Consider the following 17,795-nt stretch of genomic DNA (forward strand, 5'->3'; position numbering starts at 1 on the left):
TAGAGGGGTGAGGCGGTGGAGGAATGAAGTGATAGAGGGGTGAAGTGGTGGAGGGGTGAAGCGATGGAGGGATGAAGCGATGGAGGGATGAAGTGATGGAGGGATGAAGCGATGGAGGGGTGAAGCGATGGAGGGATGAAGCGATGGAGGGATGAAGCGATGGAGGGATGAAGTGATGGAGGGATGAAGCGATGGAGGGGTGAAGCGATGGAGGGATGAAGCGATGGAGGGATGTGGAGGGAACTATACCTAAAATGGAATAAACCATCATGACCATAAAACATCTTTGGCACGTCCATGTCCCAGCTGCTTACATGGAGGAGGTCGGTTTGGGACCTATACTGCAGCCAGCCACCAGGGGGCAATTAAGAATTATTTAGCTGTCATGTCGTCCATCTCTATATAAAGTTATAATCAGTAACATGTATGTGTGTGTGGTTGTTTGTCGTGTGTGAGGACTCCAGCATCTTTCCGCTCCCTGTGTTTCTGTGACTCTCATCAGCACCGACTCCAGACGCTCCTCCAGCAGCAAACGTCAGAGACTTAACAGAGCGGAGGATTTATCAGCCCAGCAGCCGCAGACTTTCCTCAGGAGTTACTGGAGAGGAAATCCCATTTCGCAGCCGTCAGCTTTATGAAGGTGAACTCCTCCGTCTCCACCTTCAGCTTCACCACGACTCTCAGGCCACAGATGAATCTGAACATGAGAGTAACAGCTCGGCCCTCGTTCATGTCCGGAGGAAGTTTCTCCATCTCCACCTGGTCGTTCAACACTCTCATAATCAGGTGAGGCTCTGATAATGGCTCCTATATATAGACCTATAGCAGAGGTGACTAGTGAAGCATAGAGGGCGAGAGACAATGTTCCCCCAGAGAGAGAGAGAGAGAGAGAGAGCGAGAGAGAGCGAGAGAGAGAGAGAGAGAGAGAGAGAGAGTGATGCCCATAAACGTTTGCTCTCACATGCAGTGAAACTTCCTTTACTTTCCTTCTCGCTCAGTTTCTTTCTCCCTCTCACACGTGCACATTATTATCTTGTATAACGCAGCGTGCACGTGTCCGTCCACAACAGCAGCTCGTTAACACAGGGTTCCTCCTGATGTGCAGGGTAATAATGGAAATGAGACACCGGCACACCTTTAAAGATAAGTGCACGAGCACACACACACACACACACACACACATACAAGGCTCTAATTAAAATACGTGCCCACACACACATGCACGTGGCTGTACGTCCTTCAGAATACACACACACACACACACACACGTGATGTGCACGGCTCTGAGAGTGGACAGCCGGACCGGGTGCAGAGGGAGGAAGGTGACTTTGTGTTGGCAGCGTCCCAGATGCTTTTCACCAGCGTCTGCTCATGTGTGTGTGTGTCTGAGGCTCAGAAGATCTGCTGCAGCGCTGGAGTCCGTGTGACGCCTGCTCTCAGTTCACTGCTCAGACCACGATGAAGCCACAACATCACTTTGTCCTGAAGTCAAAGTGTAGATGTGAAGAAACTAAACCTCTCGCACTCACACCACGCCTAAATTGTAAATTCTGGATATTTGAGTGTCATAATCTTGGTGTTTTAATTTGTTTTATCAAAAGAGTTAAAGCAGCATTATCATATTTTTTACCTGATTAACATGAGTGTGATGATTGAGTGAGTGTGAACATAGAGAAAGTAACACTGGTGAATTAAAAACCTGAGTTCATCTCCAGTATTCAGCAGGAAACCTTTAAAACATGAAGAATTCTAAATGGAGTTTGGTGGTTTTGTTGCAGCAGCAGCTCTTTCAAACCTGATGGAAACTTCTCTGTCCCCTTGTTCAATGTTCCTGATGCTAATAAACAAACAAACAAACAGGAAAGGACGTGAAGTTTCAGATGCATAATTTATTTCTCAGACACTGTCGATCCACTAATGCACGTGATGAAGCCTGGTGCCTCGTCTCTGAGACACAGATTCCACAAGAAAACACACAGAGCAGCGTTCAGGGCAAAACCTGACGAGCTGGAAGTGTCCAAGAACTAAACAAAAACCAGAACACAGAAACTCTTTCATGCCGAGACAACATCAAAAGACATTCTCATCCCTCTGATGGAAGAGCTGGCAGGTGGAGCTGCAGCATGGAGACCAGTCTATCACCAGGAACTAATAATACTGCACACAAGGAAAGTCAGTATGTCGAAAAGGCATCTTGTAATGTTATAATGTTTAATCTTTATTTAATGTTTGTTCCTTTGATCAGTATTTAGTCAGATGAAAGGATGAGGACGCTTTCAAACCTTACTCTGGTCCTACAGAAGCTACAGATTTTTTTTGTTTAGTCTGAACTTAAATAAAAATTGATTCCAACCAAAGGAGGATTTCCTGATCTGGATCAAAGTGAACTGTGGTTTGGTTTGTGTGCGGTGAATGTTCAAAACCAGCCGGGACGCGGAGCTGAATTCACGTAAAAGGTTTTGGTTTTAATTTGTCGTAAAACAAGAAAGAAAAACAACAAACAACAACAACATTAAAGAAGAAACTTCGTTCTGTCACAGTTTACGAGCTGAGGTACTTCACACTGTTTCCTTCAAACACCAACGAAACAGTAAAGACATTTCCAACGAGCATTGGAACAGGAATCTGTTCTTTCATTACACCTCTGCTCTAATGGTATCTTCCAGAGTGGCAGCTTCAGGCGTCGAACCCCCAACTTGTCCCGCTGGATGTCCAAACAGTCTGAGTCCAAAGGTGTCTTCCTGTCTCACCCGTCCAGAGGGCGTCGGTTTAAATAAATCCACTTAAATATCAGAGGACGTCCTCCGGGGCATGAATGAGTCCTGGCACAGTGATCAAATTTAGCTTGATGGCTGCAGGGCACTGGGCTGGTCTGTCGTTCTGTTGCACCAACGCAGAACCAGTTCAACATCTACTGGGAGGATTGGCATGAAAAGTGGTGCAAGACATTCATGGTCCACTGGGGCTGAATCCTCAGGACTTTGGTGGGACCCTGACTCTTCTGTCCACTTGACTTTCGTTTTATTAAACATCGAGATGCGAACACACAAAGGACAACAACATGCATGCTGGGCCAGTAGGTGGCGATAAAGTCTACTTCAACGATCAGTCAAATACCAGTGGAGAACATTGCGAGCATGCTCAAGTGAATGAAATGTGGTGCAGTGATGCTAAATATGCAGCCACTGACGTCGTGGCCTCTGACGTCGTGAACAGTGGTAGTGTGCGTGAAGTAAACTGTGATGTCATCATTTCTGAAACACACGGATACACAGAAACCAGAGTTTTGGGGAAATGTTCAAGTTTGTAAAGATCTGGACGTTTGGTGAGGACGTGAAGCTCGAACCCAGAGGAGCAGGTTTGTTTTGGTAAACATCTGCATTAGTGTGAACGGGATGTGAACCCAAAGCAGCGACATAGAACCGACCCTGACAAGCTGTCACTCAGAGATCAACCTTCAGGTCTTCAGGCGCCACCTTCAGGCCAAACTTCACATCCCTTCTCCTCTATTCATAAATATTTAACAATTACAAATCAGTTTCTCATCATTTTTCGTGAGTTTTCTGGTGTGTATTCATTATCCAGCACTTATCCCACTGAGGCTCTGCACATGAACTCCTCTCATAATTGCCATAAGCATTTTGCCGGGGCTGCGACCCCGGCTCCAGACTGTGCGTCCTGTTTACTTCATCAGCGCCACTGAGTGGAAACGTTGACTCTAAGGATCTTCAGCCCCGAGTGTGTCTGACCAGAAGAAACCAGACGTGTTGGGATGTTCCTCCTCCCACTGACCTGCGCAGTTTGAACCCGCTACTTCCTGTTGCGGGTGCGAGTCACTTCCTGACACTGAGGATGGTCATCTGTAGACACTCCTCCTTCAGAGCCACCAGCTCCGTCCTGTAGCTGCTCGTCTTGCCACCGTCAGCGTACACGCACGGCTGCTTCTTCCCCGCTAGCGGCGTTTCCACCGTGACCGAGCCGGCGTTCAGCATGTCGCCGTGTGATGGCGAGGAGCAGGAGCCCCTGTGACAGGCCACAGAGATCATCGCTGACAGGGCTCGGCCGACGTCGTGCCGAGCGCCCTCGTTGACGAAGCAGTACAAAATGGGGTCCGCGACACAGTTCAAGCTGGTCAGTGCCAGCGACACGTGGTACGCTGCGAACAGGCTCTCCTCCGAGCTGCAGTCACACGGCTTATTGAGGAACATGACGCTCCGCACCAGGAGGAGGATGTGGTACGGGCCGAAGCAGAGCAACACAATCAGGATCAGACTCAGAGCCAAGCGCTGGATCTTTGCCTTCTCCTCGCGCTCCGTGGAGACGTTGCAGCGCACGGCAGCGAGGATCCCTCTGTAGGCCACCAGCATGGCCGTCCAGGGCCCCAGGAAGCCCAGAAACGTCCTGTACAGGTTCATCCCGGCCACCCAGTCCTGCATGGGATACTTCTCAAAGCAGAAGGTGTGGTTGAAGCGATCCTGGAAGAGCTCGTCGTGGAAGAGAGGAGCCGAGTTGGCCACGATCTCGATGATCCACACCATGGCGCTGACCAGGACGGCTGCAGGAGGTTCAGAAGAGGAGAGAGGAGCATTAGACTTAATGGAAACTCAGATTCCTTAAAGTCTGTGTGAAAACTGTACAGAAGGAAAAACTGGTTTCACAGACACATGAATAGTTGCATTTATCAACCTCAGAAACAATGAACACCCTGTTCTTTATGAAGTTAAATCTCACTGTCCTCAATATGAAGTTTCCAAAAAGATGCTTTAGCAAATTGGATGAATGTGTATTTCTAGAAACGTTCCTCTGAGGCTTCGTTTATAAAACAGTCTGAAGGGCACAAGTCATTAGATCTTATTAAAAGTAATGACATGAGCAGAGAAGCTCGTTCAAGTATTTATTTATTAAAACATCTTCTGACATTAAAGTGATCTTATCTCTGCACAAAGTGAATTTCCTGTTGCGTCAGATTTAGCAGATGTTGAGAAGCACCCCCACTCGCCCCCCCCCCCCCCCCCCCCCCTGGGTTTGGCAGCAGCTCCGTTCTGGGACATAATCCTCAAATTGAAATATTTTAATCATGTGAAACCACGACGGGACGCATGAGGGTCTGATTTGAAACCACTGACTCCTGCATGATTGGAAAATCCCCTTTTTTCTACAGATGAACTTTTTATTTTAGATTTGAAAATTAGTGTCATGGGATTAACCCCTTGAGATGTTTCCTCTGGTTTTCGAGGGGGATCCGAACACTTCATCACCTCAGCAAACCCTGAAACGACTTTAGTGCTTCAACTAGAAGTATGAGAAATGATCACATCACACTGGTTTCACTGTTTTTACATATTGTGGGTTTATTTTGAGGGCGTAAATCATCTTCAGCCGACCTGTACCTGTTTTGATTCGTCGGACCTTGGCGAAGCGCATGGGGTACGCCACCGCCAGGTACCGGTCCAGCGAGATGCAGCAGAGGAAGGCGATGCTGACGTAGATGTTGGTGTAGAAGATGAAGCCGAACAGCTTGCAGCTCTCCTGGCCGTGGATCCAGTCGTCGTGCTGCAGGAAGTAGTCGATCCACAGCGGCAGCGTGGTGATGTACAGGAGGTCGGCCACCGACAGGTTGATCAGGTAGATGCCCAGCTCGTTACGCTGGCGCACCTGGACGGAGGAGAGGGGGAAGAAGGGAAAAGAGAAGAAGGAGGGATGGGAGAGCGTGTTTTAATTTGTTCAAGACTCTAAAAGCAGACAGTGTTTTTCCTTTCATGCAAACGTTTGAAGCAAAAGAGAATTTGAAATGCCGAACATTCGATGAAGTCTTTAATCTGAATGTGAAAATCATAGAGTATAATTAAAGATGGACGACATTGATCGCCCCCTGGTGGCTGGCTGCAGTATGGATCATAAACCCTGCCTTCTCCATGTTAGCAGATGGGAAATGGACCAAACCAAAAAGTAAAAGGATGCCTTATATGATTATTTTTTAAAGATGGTTTCTGTCACTTTAGCTCTTTGTTAAAGTTTGGTTTAAATCAGTTATTTGTTAATTTAAAAACGGTTGCTCCTTTGATCGGTCACATTTTGAAAACCTCTTTTCAAAACTATAAAGTCTAAATAGCTTTGAATTGTTCTTTAATATCTCACACTGACGACGATATTCATTTAAAAACACACACGTGTAAGATAAGGACTTATGACCACATTGAGGACTTGTAAATAAATGGTCCGATACTGTGGAGGAATCAGTTCCATCTTTTCTGATGATTTGTCAGCAGTAAACTCTTCAGCCTCACGCAGACGGCTCAGTTTCTCATGATGTATTGATGTAACAATGTTAATATTTAGGCAGAACTGCCCTGATAAATAAACAGCACGCCAATTCTGTCCATGCTCTGGATTCAGCTCAGGTGGTTTCTCAGGAATCGGATCAGTGTTATAAGCACTGGAGGGTTTTCTGTTACTACAACAACCAGAATGCACCTGTGATCCAGTTCCCCTCGGCTTCTCTGAACGTCCTCACTCGTGTTTTTGTTTGAACGGTTGTTGAAAGTTGATATAAAAATGATATTGACGCACAGACGGAAACTAAACAATAATCTAATGCTGAAATGACGTAAGGAAAAAAATAGGAGTTAGTGAAGTTGTTTGAATGAAAAGTCAAAGTTTGCTGCCAAAGCAAACTGACGCTCGGTGGGAAACAGTGTTCGCTGCTTCATGGGAAAAGATCCTCCAGGAGAATCATGGACCCGTCACTTCGGACGATGGGAAATCGAGCAGTTCCACTTTACAAATCTGTAATTTGATGCATGACTCATTATACGACTTTCCTCTCATAATTAACTGACTGAAAAAATGACAAGTTTGTCCAATGAGCAGCTGCACAAACAAATCAAAGCTGTTTACAGAACAACAACAGCAATGACAAGTAATGGGAGGGGCGGATGGATACCAGTGAGGTTGTGGGTCGTCATTATTCCACATATATTCTTAAATAAAGTTATTTTGAATTGAATTGAATTATACTTATTTTCAATCTATATAAGCTTTTAAGTCACATTCAGATGTTTCTATATGTAGTTCTTGTCCCCTGACACTCTGGGAAACTAGACTGGAGGAGAGTGGGCTGAGTCCATCTTTATTTACAGTCTATGGTTTGAACTGTATTTCTGGAATAGCTTACTGGTTGTGTGTGTGTGTGTGTGTGTGTGTGTGTGTGTGTGTGTGTGTGTGTGTGTGTGTGTGTGTCCTCCTCACCTGCATGTAGGCCGCCCACAGAGCCATGCAGTTAGTGGGCAGCCCCAGGACGATGACTATGATGTAGAGCGTGGGCTGGAAGAACTGGTCCACCTTACTGTCCACCTCACAGAACGAGATGTTGCACATTGTCCTGCGTGGAACAGTGTGTGTGTGTGTGTGTGTGTGTGTGTGTGTGTGCAGGTGTGTGTGTTTGTGTGTGACGTGCTCTCAGCTCTGAGCGTCTCTCTGCAGTTTCACTCTATTCCAGCTCCAGCCGTTGGACAGGGACATGCCGTCTCTGGCGTCCTGCTCGCCGATCACGATGGAGCGACAGGAGGAGTCAGAGCTGTCAGCTCCGGGGCATCTCATGTCTTCTGAGGGGACCGTCCCTCTCGACCCGAGTGCTTCCCTCAGTGTGATGGAGAAGAGGAGGAGAAAGGAAGGGGGGGGGGGGGGGTGTAATGTGCTGAAAGGAAAGCTGCCTTATCAACGCTGTGCCAGGCCTCCGGCGCCTGGACGGGACCTCATCAATCTTTTAGAGATAAGAGGTCTGGCAGGGCTGGTGAGCTGGGGAGCGGCCGAACACCAGTGTGTGTGTGTCTGTGTGTGTGTGTGTGTGTGTGTGTAGGTGCGACTCAAGGTCCCAGTGACACACTAAACTCCTGAGGGATGCTCGTACTCAAACGCAGGAAGGACTTCACAGAGCTGCAGGAGACAGGTCGTCCATTTGCTCCGAGCGTCCAAACATCTGCAGGAGACAGAGACACAGACGCTGATCATTTAGGATTCTGTAAAATTACAAATCAATCAAAACAACAAGCACAACGTGTCTTATCTGGTGATTCTTTGATGCCCACACTGAACAAGTTGTGTTTTCATCCCTGTCTCTGTGTTTGTGTTTCAGCAGAATGACACAAAACACACTAAATGGATTTCCACAGAGAAAAGGCAGATCTGGGAGTTTTCAAAATCTCTAACATTGTGAGATAGAGCGTTTTTTAAATGTTTTGTTTTGTTTTTGTTTTACATTGTGCAGCGGGTTACGTTCTCCACTGCTCCGACCAATCAGAATGCAGAAACAGAAAAACGTATCAAGACTTCAGCTTGTCCTCACGTCTCTTTGTCCTACTCTGCTCATAATACAGCCACGCAACTTTGTGTTTCATGCTCTTTCTCGTAGACAGATAGATAGATAGATAGATGGATGGATGGATGGATGGATAGATAGATAGATAGATAGATAGATAGATAGATAGATAGATAGATAGATAGATAGATAGATAGATAGATAGATAGATAGTTGGATGGATGGATGGATGGATGGATGGATGGATGGATGGATGGATGGATGGATGGATGGATGGATAGATAGATAGATAGATAGATAGATAGATAGATAGATAGATAGATAGATAGATAGATAGATAGATAGATAGATAGACAGATAGATAGATAGATACTTCATTGATCCAGGGGGAAATTTAGGCAATCAGTGGCAAATAAAACAGAGCATAAGAATAATAAAAGGTCAAAATGAGTTTGTGCTAATAGAGATATTGACAAAATGAATATTTTAAGCATAAGCTGAATAAAGGACACAAGTAACCAAGTTTTAAAGATAAATAACTGAAACTATACCAAGTTGTGCATTAGATAAAGACGAAGCAGATGTAAGTGTGTTTAAAAACAGTGCAATAAGAAAACCTAAAATATAAAACTAGGGATCTAAAAAGTATAAAATCAAATAAAGATAGACACAGGCAGCCCAGTGACAGGATTCATGTGAGAGGAGCTCCGGTGTTTTCTGTGCAGAGATGTGATCTTTTCAACTCAACAAAAGACGGATGGATGGACACAGAAAAGGCAGAAGGAGGCTGCGGGGACAGTGGATCAGCTGTGGAGCTCATTTATCTGAGTGACAAGCAGAGACTCTCACACACATCTGGTCCGATAACAAAGAGACACACTGACACTGACTCTCAAGCACGAGCAGAACCACAGAGTCCAGGACGTACTGTAAGCACAATGTACGCCTGCATGTAAACATGACCTGAATTCATAGAGAGAGAGAGAGAGAGAGAGAGAGAGAGAGAGAGAGAGAATACACTCATTCACTCTTCTCAACTTCTCACCTTCCTCCCTGAGCCTCTGTTTATACGTCTTGCAGCTCGACACATGTTTTCAATCTCTTTGCTCCAACGTGCTCTGACCCGGGCTCGGACTCTCACTGTGGTTTATGTGTGTTTCAGCTTCTTCTCATTCCTCTTCTACATTTCAGGAATAGTTGTGACGGGTTTTTACACATTTCAGTGGGAAAGTTTTTTGGGAGAAAGAGACTGAAGGTGAGATTTACTCCTCCCTCCATAGTGATGTCATGATTCCAACCAGAACTACCTTGATCAATAACAAATTTCGATTGTCTTTCTTTTATTTACAGTGACTATCTTGTAAATTGTGTTTTTTCGAACCCTGTTCTTCTTGAGCTTGACCTTTGACCTTCGGCCCATCAGTTCCAAAAGTTCAACATCTGGAAATTCGCTCGTAAATAAAACTCGGAAAGGGGAAAACACTTCTTTATATATCACTATTGAGATATTTCGTAAACACACAAAGGTTGAATTATTCATATTTATATTTGAATTGTGTCCCGTGTCAAATTAATGTCGATTGTGTTTCCTATTATTTTTTTAAAGTGCGAGCACATTGAGTCAGAGTTCCACTTCCTGGTTACCAGTGGAAGGGGGAGGAGCCACAGAGTCGTCTGTCCGCGCACGACCAATAAATATCTGTGACGGAAACAGGTTCAGTTTGTGATAATGTGAAAGCCGCTGGTGTGGAACAGTGACTTTGGGTTGAGGCGACACACACACACACACACACACACACACACACACACACACACACACACACACACACACACGTGAGGGCTAAGTGAGGTCATCCCTCCAGTGACCTTGTCAAATCGGTCTTTGTTGGGGAAACGCCGGCGTTGATAATCTGAACCGCAGCTGTGATCTGTTTTCACACACGTCAGCACCACACAACACACACGTCTCACTGCTCCCAGGTCTGATTGACCCGAGTTAGAAATTATCTTTTTCTCCTTCTTCGCCCCAAAAGGCTGGTTTGTGTTTCCACAGGATTCAACATGTTAGTGATATCTGGTGAAACGTCTTGTTTGCATTGTCAGGATTCCACGTCCAAACAATAACGTGATGTTGTCTCGCTGCCGGAGTCGGAGCAGAGGCAAGAACAAACTTTTTGTTTTTAGCCTTTTAGGGAAACTTCACTCCTCTGAAATGTTGTGTGATCGTGATCGTTCGCAGCTTGAAGAGATTTAACTGCTGCGTCAAACTCAGGGTTTATTTTAGTTTCATTTCAATTTGCGTTTGTGTATATACGTGTTTCTGTTTGTCATTAATATGAAGAAATCACATTACTCATATCAACATGTGAACCAGTGAATGAAATCCTCTCACGTTAGGATCATAAAGTCAAAATGGAACAATTCTGATCAAAAGTAAAAGTATCACAGTTATATATTCAAGCTTTCCCTCTGGACACAGGGAGAAGACGGAGGAAAAACAAAAACACAAGACAAGAAAAGAAACACAAATTAAAAGACAGAGTGATTTTAGAGAAGAGGACAAACTGATGCAGGGCCTGGTTTCTCTCCTGCCTTTAACTGTAACTTCATTTATTTCTGTTGTTAAAGTAACAGCTCAGATTCATGTAAACACAAACATTTCAACCTGAATCAAGAAACTTGGGACACATCTGACCGGAGTTAACACAAAAACACGACTGACACACACTGACCCAGGTTCTCAGTGAACATCACCTGTGTTTTCTTTATCCACCCTGTTATCAGTGTGTGGTGTGTTTGATCAGATATTAATCACACAGCAGTTGGCATGCGATGGTCACACACATGCAACTGTGTGTGTGTGTGTGTGTGTGTGTGTGTGTGTGGATGTGACTTCCTGGCGTGAACTGATTTCCATGAAAGTTTATGGAGGGCTGGGGCATGACCCGAGGAGGACCACAACATTTTGTCGCTACTTGATGAAATTGTGTTACTTCAGAATCTGCTTTTAACGATTTTTCGGTTTTGGGGACGGTGAATAGGGGAGACAGGGATTTGATCTGCTGACCTTGTGGTTAGTGGACCACCCGCTCTCCCACGTGAGCCACATCTGCCCAGGGTCTTACCCCCCCCCCCCCCCACCCCCCCAAGTCTTGTGTATTCAAGAGCTTTGCTTTCTTTTTCCAAAACATTCTGTTCAAGTCTTTTGTTTTACATAAGGAACAGTTCTGTTATGAACTGCATGTAAATGTGTCTACAGCTGGAGGGAGGTTCAGGGGGTTTGAGACGTGTGCGTCTGTGTGTGTCTGTGTGTGAGTGTGTGTATCAGTGTGTGTACAATAGAGGTCTATATCAACTTGTTCTGTATCGTCCGGTGCACCGCAGCAGCGTTTGATCTGCTGCCAGAGAAGATTAGGTCAAGGCGGCCGTGAGGACGTCACACTGGCTCTCAGTGGGGGGAGCACACACACACACACAGACACACACACACACAGACACACACACTCTCCTCGTCCTCCACTCACAATGCACCTTTCTTCCTCTGAACTGCCTCCTCAGACTTTTGGCTTCATCCTGGGAACCAAACTCTGAACATCACAACTCGACCGCTGCACATTTTAAATCAACAACAACCACAAACAACAATAAAGAACTTAGTGTGAGATAACACAACACGTAGCGTTGAGCTGCTGGCGTCGTTGTGACGTAGAAGTCAGCGGCTTTGATAAAGATGGAGTCGTGTGACGTCAGGACGTGAGTGTCACTTATCTCCAGATGATAATAGAACTTTTTCTTCCTCGTTGATCTCATGTTGTCTCTCTGTCGTATTCTTGTGATCACGATATCTCAAGACATCTTGTCACTGTCACTCACGTTGTGTGATCTGTATGAATTGTTTAGTTTGTTAAATGGTTTGTGTGTGTTTGCAGAAACACTTGATAATGTGGAGGCGGGAGGGAAGACGACACAAAGAAGATCCTGACCTGAATCTTAGAAAGAGGAAACGTCAGGGCCAGCGATGAAATCATTTACCCTGCTGAGAAGTGTGTGTGTGTGTGTGTGTGCGTGTGTGTGTGTGTGTGTGTGTGTGTGTGTGTTCTGACAGTAAGTATGTGGCTGTTTGCCAAACATTCCTGTTGACAGTCAAACAGTGGAAGCAGGAAACAGTTATGCTGCTCTATCAAACATGGTAACACACCTCTTACACACACACACACACACGCACACCACACACACACACACAAAGCCATAGCCAGATGACTAATGATATTTTATTTTTAGCTTCATAACCAAACATCATTAAGGGCGAGGATCATCACGCCTACACTTTCCTTTCAGTGGAAACAAGTGTGAAGCTGCATGGTTGAAACTTTCATGTTGATATTTCCATATATATTTCAATTTTTATCCATCAAATTTCTTATTTCCTGTTTATGACCATGTCGTTATGGTCGTAGAGATCAACTTTTTTGTAATTGTTTGTATTTGTTTGAAGTTTTCTGTTTAAAATCCCGTCAGGTACTTTGATCTTTTAAGATTCAAGGTTGTGTTTATTAATAGAGAGCATGAAAAATGTGTTTTCTGATTTGTATCCAGTCTGTAAGAATAACTCATAAATCCTGATGATCAGCCACAGCCTCCTCCTGAATGACTTCGGACTGATTGCAACAAACAGACATGTTCACTTATTGAAAACATCTCCTCTAAAGACTCAAAGCAGAAACTCTCACGCTACAAACTTCCAAAAGGATAAATGAAGAAGAAGGAGGAATTTGGAGATCGAGGGGGGAACTGAGGAACATTAAAAAAGGTTTTCAGACGTGAGAAATGTCTGGAAAATTGGGTCCTGAACGCAGCAGGAGATTGTGGAGATTTAGACGAGTTCACAGCAACAGAGATATTTGTATTCTTTCAGATTTGTGTGTTAGAAAAGTCATCAACACGCCCACTTGCTTAAACAGATTATCAAGAGCTCGCTCCACAGGAAAAGGGAAATGTCTGGAGCACTGACTCTGACATCTGCTTTTTCTCTCAAGAGAAAAGGCAAGATTGTAATCAAACAATGAAAAATCGCATTGCACCCCCCAACCCCTTCCAAAAGACCAACGCTCTGGATCCAGGAAACACTGAGAGCTCAGGTCAGAGATCATCATGACAGACTGGAAGATGCAATCCATTAAGTTTATATCTGTGGTTGAGTCACTGGTTTCTGCCTCTTACGAAACCCTGAGTGCTCATTTTACACAACTTGTGTCCTCACGAGACACATTTCCTATAAAAGTGTCACATTTAGTGGCGACAAGAAACACAGTCTGTTCCACTTTCACCCAAATCCTTCAGGTCGCCTGTCGATGAAATCATGACTGGAGGAACCTGAAAGACACGGAGGAGCAAAGACAAAGAGTCGTCCTCCTCCGTGTCTCCGGACCTGGACGCCCTGTCCATGGTGAGGCCGGCCGATGGAACTCGAGCCGTGTGCGTTACCAATAACTAGTGTTGCCCAGAGTTTCAGCTGCTGCTATTTTTACCCAAGTAAGTGAGCTGAATCGAATAAGGAACGATTGATGCAAAGTTTCAGCTTTCATATGGATTCGTCTTTACACTCGCCCTCTTTATCTCATGCTCACTCTCTCTCTCTTAGGCAGACACACACACACACAGTTTGTCTAGACAACTTTTCATTTAAAGTAATTGTGCAGTGAGTTTTTCTATGTTTCCAGGCTCCTCCCACAGACCTATAACATTCAATGTGATTTGGTTATTTGGAGAGTTGATTGTGATTGTGTGTCTTTATGTCGGCGCTGCAATACGCCGGTGACCTGCAGGTGCATCCCCCCCCGCTCCTCGCCCAAGGTCAGCTGGGATTGGCTCCGGTCCCATGTGACCCTCAGAGGATAAGTGCTTTAGATAATGGAAGTGTCCTTGGGCGAGACACTTATCCCGGACTGCTGCGCTGTCAGTGTGTGAGTGACGTGTGACGGAGACGGTGCTGTACATAGATGCACTGTATGACTGTGTGTGTGCGTGTGTTTGTCCCAGTTTGAGTGGTTGGTTATACTGGGAAATCACTATAGAAATACAGAAAGTGTACAATTAGATAATGGAGTTTTTGGAGGAATGCTTGACTAGAGAGAGAGAGAGAGAGAGAGAGAGAGAGAGAGAGAGAGAGAGAGAGAGAGAGAGAGAGAGAGAGACAGAGAGAGTGAGATTCTGCCTGAATTGAAACATTTCCATTTCTCAGTGAGTTTGTGTACTTATGTTCATTTTGTAATCTGCTGTGGTGACACACAGTGAAAGCAGCTATACACACATGAGTCTAATGACGTGTTGGTCACTTTACTCATTTGAAGCCAATGAGAAACTGCCTGGAGTCTTGAAGTTCTCTCAATAGATAGATAAAAGATGAGATACTGGACAGTGATTGGTTTTATAGATGCTGGGCACAGACCACCAGCTTCCTGCAACTGGTCTGGAAGTCCGAACTGACTCCAAAAAAGTATTTCCAGGCTTTACTTTCACCATATCTCCCCAAAACTGCATAAAGACTTTGGTCTGATCTCAGAACTCTTCTCTGTGCTGATGTTTAATAAATGTATTAGTCAGAGACGACAGCTGGATCACATCCCCTGTCCTCATGGCTCCCAGTCGGAGACATGTGTCCCTCAGGGCCTGACTGTCATAATTAGTTGTAAACAGGAGGGAGGACGACTCGGTGTCAGCTCCCATAAGTGTGGTGGGAAAAGTCCCAGCATCGTCTGTCCTGACTAACACAACGACAATAAACACAGAGCGAGAGGAGAGGAGGGGAAAGGAGGGGGGGGGGGAGTGGAGAGGAGAGGAGAGTGTTTACATACAGACTTAGTAATGCTGAACTATGCATTTATATTTTGTGTTCACGTGCGTGTGCGTGTGTGTGTGTGTGTCTGTGTGTGTGTGTGTGAACTCAGATCTTCATTTCATCTTCATCTTCATCTTTTAGGGAAAGTGGGGACATTTTGTCGGTTACGTATAAAAAGAGATAAAATGATTGGCTCATCTCTTTTGGGAAACACCCGTCATTCGCCGAGACTAACACAACAAGATGGACGCCTCTTCTAAACTGTGGTCACTCTCGCTTCACCGGCAGCAAGAAGAGAGACGGACAAACAGCTTCTCTTATTACAGCTCTTTGTCTCTGGAGCTAAGAAAAGCATTATATCAGTGAAGGTCCTCTCCAGTGGATAAATCTATGAACTACAGAACAGGTTCAGAACAGACTTTGTATGAGGAGACGTGAGACGCTTTGAAGTATCTCTTTCATCTCGTGTGTTAAGAAAAGTTTTATTCTGAATGTAAAACATAAAGTTCACAGACAAACAAAACTTCTGCAGGACTGTGATTCTTGTTTTTCTTTCTGCAGATTGTCTGCAGGTGTTTTTCTTTTAGCAGGTGACAGTTGACTTCTTTTTCAGTTCCAGCTCATTTCAAACATCATTTTTTTTGGGCGATCCTGAGGAACCGGTTTAATTCAAAGCTTCAATCTGTGACTGATGATTTGTTGTGATTCACTTGTAGAAAAGGTCAAATGCAGGATGGGACATGTAGCTTTGTCTAGTTTGCTTGTGCTAACGAAATTTAGTAAAACAGTAATTAGCTCCAATCAAAGGAAAATATGTAATCCATCAAATATCTTTTATTTCACGTCTCCATCAGCTTCAGAGGTTGAGAAGCTCTTCGGAAACCTCTCAGGTTTTAGGAAACGTTTCCAGAATCTTTTTTCTCAATGTTAAAAAACTCCCATGGGATCAAAGTATGTTTCTTATCTCCTTCACGAGTCATTGATGAAGCTGAGCCAATCAAAGCAGACCTGTTCAGCAGCATCACCCTGAACCCTGTGGCCTCTCTCTCTCTCTCTCTCTCTCTTCTCTCTCTCTCTCTCTCTCTCTCTCTCTCTCTCTCTCTCTCTCTCTCTCTTTCTCTCTCTTTCTCTCTCCAAACAAGACACCGCACATCGCAGTTCTCCAAACACGTCCACCGTGAGCCTGTGCAGGTTCCTGTTCCACCGACCCGAGGCCTGGTGGAGAGATGCTCCTGTGATAGTCACAGTGTTATCACAGCATCTGTGGTGAGTCTCCGACATGCCGTGTCACATGGAGGCAGGCCCGCGGCTACAGCACGAAGGAACCGGGTGGTGCACACGGGAAACAGCTGTGAGACATTCTACAAAGCTGATTCAGACACGAGGAGCTTGTATTGAACTTGAGACTCCACAACACATGCTCCTCACACAAACCTTCAATGGGAGTTAGCCTGAAGGCCATTACACTTGATTGTAGATACTGGTTTGGTTTGACCAGCGACTGAATGTGAAGCATCACCAGCACTCAGTCGGTAACAGTTTCACATCTGTTTCAACTTTTCACCATCGTTCTTTCTACTTTGTACACATGATATTATTTTATGAGTGTGTTAGTCTGGAGCGCAGACTGTAAATAAAGATGGATGACACATCTCCACTTCCTCCCACTAGACAGAAATTAAGCTAAATCATCCCGGATACGAACGCTGCCATCTTGCCTATTTGGAGCCAGAGCAGTGATGGTGGTGTGGGACCGAGTCAACTCTCTTTGAGATCATTTGTTCAACATGCAGTGTCCCAGCTGCTAACAGGGAGGAGGCAGGGTTTATGACCTATATGGCAACCAGCCACTAGGGGGCAATCAATGGGATTTGGCTTCACTTTTAAGAATTTTCATTTCGTCAAATCTACGAGTTTCTGATTCATCCTCAGGGGATCAAGCAAAGTCTCTGATTCTTCACTTCCATCCTTACGTGACTTTGTCAACAATCATGCGACCTGAGGACTTTTAAATAGAAAGCTTTAGAACCCTGTCCCCTTACTGACAATGGACTGACACAGTTTTTATCCTTTTTGCAAAAAGGTCTAAACTTCTCCATTTCGCCGGCGGACGAGCAGAACCATCGACTTTGGGATCGACCAGAGTCGAAATCTGATCAGAGGATTTACTCGTGTTTTTCTTTGCTCCAGTGAAAGTCAGAGTCTGAGAGGGATTAAGATTCTTCTGCCTGATAAATAATAGATGAACGTTTGTTTGTTCAGTCACTGAAGAGCAACCGGACTTTAATTCTGTATCTTCATAACTTTTCAAATCTTCTTTTTTAGGTTGTGTGATTAAAAACCTCCTGTACATTTTTATTTCACAGCCTGTTCATCCCTGTGCTGATGATATTATCCTCTCTAGATGTCAGGACTCTACGGTATGAAGATAACAATCAAAGCTTCATTGGGACAAATGAGTGGATTCGGAAAGTGCTTTTACTCTGAAAGGGGTTTGGGAAGTGATGTGAATATGTTTGTGTTATAGAATGATAAACATTGGGGTTCACAGCAGAACAAAGAGAGGAAATTATTTTCACCTGAGTTTTAATGATTTTCTGATGAATTTATGTCACAAACAAATGGTTGCAACACTTTCTG

General features: G+C 44.7%; 1 protein-coding gene across 1 annotated transcript in view; it reads right to left on the bottom strand.

The window, feature by feature from the left end:
• Positions 1-1,869: 1,869 nt before the first annotated feature.
• Positions 1,870-17,795, bottom strand: part of gpr4 (G protein-coupled receptor 4) — a 30,352-nt gene continuing 14,426 nt past the window's right edge. Inside the window, exons 2-4 of the mRNA XM_053423091.1 lie at positions 7,249-7,978; positions 5,391-5,655; positions 1,870-4,555 (exon numbers count right to left, since the gene is read on the bottom strand). Of these exons, the coding sequence (XP_053279066.1) occupies positions 3,834-4,555; positions 5,391-5,655; positions 7,249-7,377 (1,116 nt within the window). The 5' untranslated portion in view covers positions 7,378-7,978 and the 3' untranslated portion in view covers positions 1,870-3,833. The remainder of the gene's footprint in view (positions 4,556-5,390; positions 5,656-7,248; positions 7,979-17,795) is intronic.

The sequence above is a fragment of the Pleuronectes platessa genome, chromosome 5 (genome assembly GCF_947347685.1).
Source record: "Pleuronectes platessa chromosome 5, fPlePla1.1, whole genome shotgun sequence".
Classification (NCBI taxonomy): Eukaryota; Metazoa; Chordata; class Actinopteri; order Pleuronectiformes; family Pleuronectidae; genus Pleuronectes; species Pleuronectes platessa.